General features: G+C 48.3%; 1 protein-coding gene across 1 annotated transcript; it reads left to right on the forward strand.

The window, feature by feature from the left end:
- The first annotated feature begins 554 nt into the window (after positions 1 to 554).
- On the forward strand, positions 555 to 4,419 carry LOC125537652 (chloroplast envelope quinone oxidoreductase homolog). Its single transcript, XM_048700972.1, has 4 exons — positions 555 to 774; positions 3,133 to 3,271; positions 3,468 to 3,559; positions 3,642 to 4,419. Exons 1-4 carry the CDS (start codon positions 691 to 693, stop codon positions 4,320 to 4,322), a joined length of 996 nt encoding a protein of 331 aa, XP_048556929.1. The 5' UTR covers positions 555 to 690; the 3' UTR covers positions 4,323 to 4,419.
- Positions 4,420 to 6,118: the final 1,699 nt, after the last annotated feature.

Consider the following 6,118-nt stretch of genomic DNA (forward strand, 5'->3'; position numbering starts at 1 on the left):
TGTGAAAACTTTTCCCATATAAGGCCATCTTGGGGGCATAATCAGCCGAAAAGTGTTTCGAATACAAAATCTGAATACTTCGAACACAACTTCGGCCTTAGGGATGAGACCGGATGACTATGGCCCAAATATCAAAGTTTTTCTTTTTGACGATACGGAACTTTCTCATTTTGAGCACTTCTCCATTTAAGGCCATCTTAATTAAGTTTTTCACCGTGCCAAAATCTGATGTCAATAGTTATATAAGAATGACCATTTATAATATGCATTTCATGTAAATATGGTGCGTCTCCACACCTGTGCAGAGGGGATTATCCGCATCTGACACCGCATGATGCGACGCGTTCATCGCATCGGCAACTATTCTTTTTCTTGCAGGGGCATTGCATTTAGCAAACTGCATAATGATTGATGCGGCGATTGCGACAACAATTGATCAATATAACAAGTAGCCTAATTATAATCAGAGTCAAACATACCAAGTGGTGCTAAAAGAACTGTTGGTGCATTAAATTACGAAGATCTAACTCAATCACGGTCAAACCCTTCGTACCCAAGTCAGATGCCTTTGGTAGATGGCAGTATATGCAGAATTGCAGACGCCCTCAAGTTGGGGCACTGTATGCTCCTGTGCTATCTTCTAACCCAGCTCCATCCAAGAACTGCAGTACGCAGGTTTAGCTCAGGAACATGGCAACCGGCACCGGCGGGAGGCCAGCCACCATGCGCGCCGTCCAGTACAGTGGCTACGGTGGCGGCAGCGCTGCCCTCAAGGTCAGCCTAATTTGCAGTTCGCTTCTATCTCGGAAGCGTGTGCTTTGGAATGGATGATCTTGGTAACCATTTTGGTGGAATTGCATCTGCTTTTCTGCAAATCTGTTCCCCATAACCGTTTATCATCTGGAGACATACTATAGTACTAGCCATTGTTGAGAAAATCTTTAACTACTATACTAGCCATTGTTGAAAAAATCGTTAATTACTATACTAGCCATTATTGAGGAAATCGTTAACTACTATACTACCCATCGTTGAGGAAATCATTTGTTGGCGCTGCCTCTTGTCGCAACGCCACTCTTCTTCTTCCTCAAGCTGCCTCGCACAACTCTCATGAGGTTTCTCTCAAGAACACACACTTCACCAAGGAGGAAAATGGCTTCGCCTCTTACTCCGGGTGAGAAAACATGCACTATATTTTCTTCTCTGGCCCTCATCGGCCTCTTTCTCATCGCTTGATATATGCAACAAATATACAAGGAGTTGGCCTCACACACGTACCTGACTAGCCGGCAGGTTCGGCCACTACTCCACGTACCGCACGCCCAGCTAACAATCCTGAAATCCCTCCGGAGCTAACAACTTATCCATGCAGCCGGTAATTAATCCATGCATGCATGCATTTGATTGTTAAACACAATACTGTTGTAGCTTGTACGCACACTCCCTTCGGCGCCGCGTTCCGTATGTCGCATGCGCACCTGATGCACCTGACGAGCCCGACCACACCAAATGTTCTAGTTTATTCCAACACACACCTCCTAAGCACGGCCTAAAGAAGTCCGTTGTCGTTGATGTTGGCGTTGGCTAGGAGAGTCTGCTCCGCCACCGGTCCTTTATACAGCCGCGGGCACTCGCGTTTGAAGTGCCCGTGCTCTCGACGCTTCCCTCAGTTTCCCGGCTATGTACTTGTCGCGCTGTTGTCGTCATGGACGCCGATGCCGCGTCCGTCTTGCAGTCGCTCCTGAGTCGCCCATTGTGCCGCCGTCATCATTAGCTGCCCGTCTGCGCGCTCGCCGCCGGCCTGCATGCGCCACCGCGTCCTTTCTTCGAACGCCTTGAACGCCACCGCCCAACGCCACCGCGCACCTCCACGTCCTCTCCAATCGTGCCGTGCCCGAGCCGCGGTTGCCACGTCGAAGCCGTGTGCCACCACCATGTCCGGACTCGCCCCGCCTTGCCATCGCCTCGCGCTCGCCGCAGCCACGCCGCCGAGGCCTCCATGTCCGCCGTGACAACTGCCGCCGCATACCTTCATAGGCCGACACACGGCCCGAAGGTTCATCGCGTAGCCACCGGCCAACACCGCCTCCGGCAAGGGGAGCAACACCCAAGACAAACTGGCTCATGATACCAAATGTTGGCGCCAACTCTTGTCGCAGCGCCGCTCTTCTTCTTCCCCAAGCTGCCTCACACAACTCTCATGAGGTTTCTCTCAAGAACACATACACACTTCACCAAGGAGGAAAATGGCTTCGCCTCTTGCTCCTGGTGAGAAAACATGCACTATATTTTCTTCTCTGGCCCTCACCGGCCTCTTTCTCATTGCTTGATATATGCAACATATATACAAAGAGTTGGCCTCACACACGTACCTGACTAGCCGGCAGGTTCGGCCACTACTCCACGTACCGCACGCCCAGCTAACTATCCCGGAATCCCTCCGGAGCTAACGACTTATCCATGCAGTCATTTAACTAACCCATGCACGCATGCATTTGACTGCTAAACACAATACTGTTGTAGCTTGCACGCACACTCGCCACGGCGCTGCGTCCCACACGTCCCGCACGCACGAGACGAGCCCGACCACACCAGACGCCATGGCTTATTCCAACATCGCCGGTAACTGCTCGGTTAGTTGGTGAGTTAATAGGTTAATCGACAAGTTAATCTATTAATCGGACGATTTATTAGTTTATTGGCTACTCGGTGACCTATGAGAAGATATTAATCAGCAAATTAATTAATTAATCAGACAAATTCTTGAAGAAGATACTAGCATGTATATTTGTGCTGAAATTTCCGCACTTATCGGGATTTTGTTAGATATGGTAGCTTCCTAGAAATAAGTAGATCGTGGAAGGGGATACGGGCTACACTCTGTGGACCCAATTGAGTTGACTTTGTAATGCCGGGGGCGCTGTAAAAAGGAAAACAATTTCTTGAAAGAAAACTACATGCTGCTCTACATTTTTGGTGCCTCCAGCTAAGTCATGAGTTTTTTTTTATATTTCTGATGAACTGTCTGTTACTCTTGGAGCATTGCAAACCGAATTAGTTCAATTGGCTTGAGAGCTCCCCTTTTGGTAATCTGAGAACAAAAGGAAAAAAAATCAATCTGTTTTTATGCAGTATGTGGAGATCCCTGTTCCATCACTGAAAAAAGGTGAAGTTCTTATAAAAGTTGAAGCAGCAAGCATCAATCCAGCCGATTGTCGGATACAGAAGGGACTGCTACGTCCTTTTGTCCCTAAATTTCCATTCATTCCAGGTATTAATGCATTTACTAGTTTACTTATCGCCGTAACAGTGAGTACTGATGTACTGTAGTAGTAAGAGATATTACCTGTTCATATTTTAGCTGCTGCATTTCCAATGAAATTCAGTCAGAAGGAATGAATGGCTTCTCTTTAGATGATACATAATTTATTTCCAAATTATCAAAATGCTTGCGATTTGTCAAACAGTAACCGACGTTGCTGGAGAGATTGTTGAGATTGGTTCTGCGGTCCAAGAGTTCAAAGTTGGCGACAAAGTTGTTTCCAAGTTGATATTCTGGGTAATTTCGAACTTGCTCAGCATTTAACATCCATTTCATTTCGTGGCATCCATCATTAACGAGAGACGAATCGCGCCGGCAGAAAGCTGGTGGCCTCGCAGAGTACGTGGCGGCATCGGAGAGCATCACCGCCCCCCTCCCTACCGGCGTGTCCTCTGCGGATGCCGCAGGGCTCCCCGTGGCCGGCCTCACGGCGCTTCAGGCCGTGAAGGCCATTGGCACCAAGTTCGACGGCACGGGCGTCGGCAGCAACATCCTGGTCACTGCTGCGTCCGGTGGCATCGGCTCGTACGCCGTCCAGCTCGCTAAGCTCGGGAACCACAACGTCACGGCCACCTGCGGCGCGCGCAACCTGGAGCTTGTCGCGGACATCGGCGCCGACGAGGCGCTCGACTACAAGACCCCGGAAGGCGCGGCACTGAAGAACTCTTCCGGCAAGAAGTACGACTACATCGTCAACACCACGAACGGCGGCAAGTGGTCGGCGTTCAAGCCGAGTCTCGGCAGCCACGGCAGAGTGGTCGACGTAGCTCCCAACTTTGGGAATTTTGTCGCGTCCATTCTGACGCTATTCTCCAAGAAGAAGCTGTCCACGGTTATCCTGTCGCTGGGTATGGAGGACCTCAGGTTTTTGCTTGAGCTGGTGAAGGAAAGGAAGCTCAAGACGGTCATCGACTCGCGGCATCCATTCGAGAAGGCGGCAGATGCGTGGGAAAAGAGCTTGAGTGGCCATGCAACGGGGAAGGTCATAGTTGAGATGTGATTGTTTGACTTTTATGCATGCAAGGCTTCAGTGTTTATTTATGATGTTATACTTGGAACTGTTAATATCCGAAATATCTTAATGTTGATTTATACATGTATTTATACATAAAATTGTTGGAAATATGAGCAAATTACTACGAGATTTAATCCGAATAAACAAAAGATAAATCATGACTACAATAGCAGAGATTGAACTAATCATGCGAGCTAGCATAGTAGATGAACAAATCACATCTAAGGCACATACTAGAAATATGAATTCTACCACGATCTCGAACAGGAAGGATAGAATCACGTACGGTGCAGCGGGAGCAGCACCATCGGCGTTGTCGCCCATGTTGTCAAGGATGAGGTTGCCGAGGTCGGGAAAGAAGTCGTCGTTCGTGAAGTCGTCCCTGCCAGCAGTCGCACGAGTGCGTCCCTCAAAAACCTGACCGCCCCTCTCCCGTATAGGATCACGAGAGGTGGGGTTCCAGAGGCCTGCTGTCACTTCTCCTGGTGCACGCCGAAAGGAGGGATGGAGAAGACTTGCTTGGTGGCGCAATGATCTGGAACGGCGGTGAAAAATCATACGAAGCGGTGGTGGCTAGGGTAGACGTCTGTCTGACTATATAATGCGGGCCGGGTAGGTCATGAAAGTAAACCCCATGTTCGAGTCGTCACGATCCAAAAGAATCGGAAACGGTTCAGTAATTGACGCGTCCGTCAATTACTAATTAATGACTCATTAATTTTTCCTGAGCAACAAAAATATAGACAACGTGCATAACTCTGTCCTCGGCTCGGCTCAATGTCGCAACCGGCGGCGCGTCGTGACGAGGCGTGGCGTGGCGTGGTGAGGCGAGCGAGGAGGAGCGCGCGTGTAGGTCTCCTCTTTTCATGCTTATACAAGTGCTAGAAGAGCTCAGCTTATAAAGAGGTACAACTCTCTCTCAACTTATGAGGTGGGACTAAACTTTAGCCTCACTCACTCCACTCACATGTGTGCATGAATGGGCCAAGAGAATTTCAGAATTTTAGTTGGGCTTTGGGTCAAAAGCCCACTAGCAAATTCCAACAATCCCCCACAAAGTCTCATTGGCACATCTCACCATTTGGGTCCAAAACATTGTTTATATACCGGTGCTTAGTGAAAAGTGTGAAGTTGAATTTCCACTTAGAGATTTATGCTACACTAGATCACAACTTGAATAGTGAACTATGCCTTGAACTACAAGTTTCCGCGAGACTAGTTTCACACAAATTCTTGACCGATACTAGGCTGCCGCAAGGCTTCCCCGCAGGTAGAGCATATACGTCGTACTCCAGGGCCTTTTCATGAATTTATTAGAGAACACCCAATTCTCGCAGACTGCGACGTTAACAGTCAAATTCATATAGGTGTGTTCCTCAGAAGATGTTTTGCAGGACAACATCTCTGCTTACCCGAATAAGCCACTTGGAACACATTAAGATAAGTATCAACATGCCATGCAGATCAGAAGAGTATTGCATCTTCACGGAGTGGGATAATTAAAATAGGAATACTCTCCTCTCAGCTGACCAACAGCTTGTCTCCCACTTCTACTTCACGGGATCTCCGATCACATAGAGTGGGTTACCACTACGGACAACTCATGCGGTGGGTCTCAAGCCCATCTCCATCGATGCATTATCTATCACGTTACGTGATAGACCCTTTGTGAAGGGATCTGCCAAGTTTTTCGATGTTTGGATATAATCCAACCTAATAACTCCGGAGTTTCTCAATTTTCTGACAGATTTTAGTCTCCTCTTCACATGCCTTAAGGACTT

Source organism: Triticum urartu, chromosome 2 (assembly GCF_003073215.2).
Source record: "Triticum urartu cultivar G1812 chromosome 2, Tu2.1, whole genome shotgun sequence".
Taxonomy (NCBI): Eukaryota; Viridiplantae; Streptophyta; class Magnoliopsida; order Poales; family Poaceae; genus Triticum; species Triticum urartu.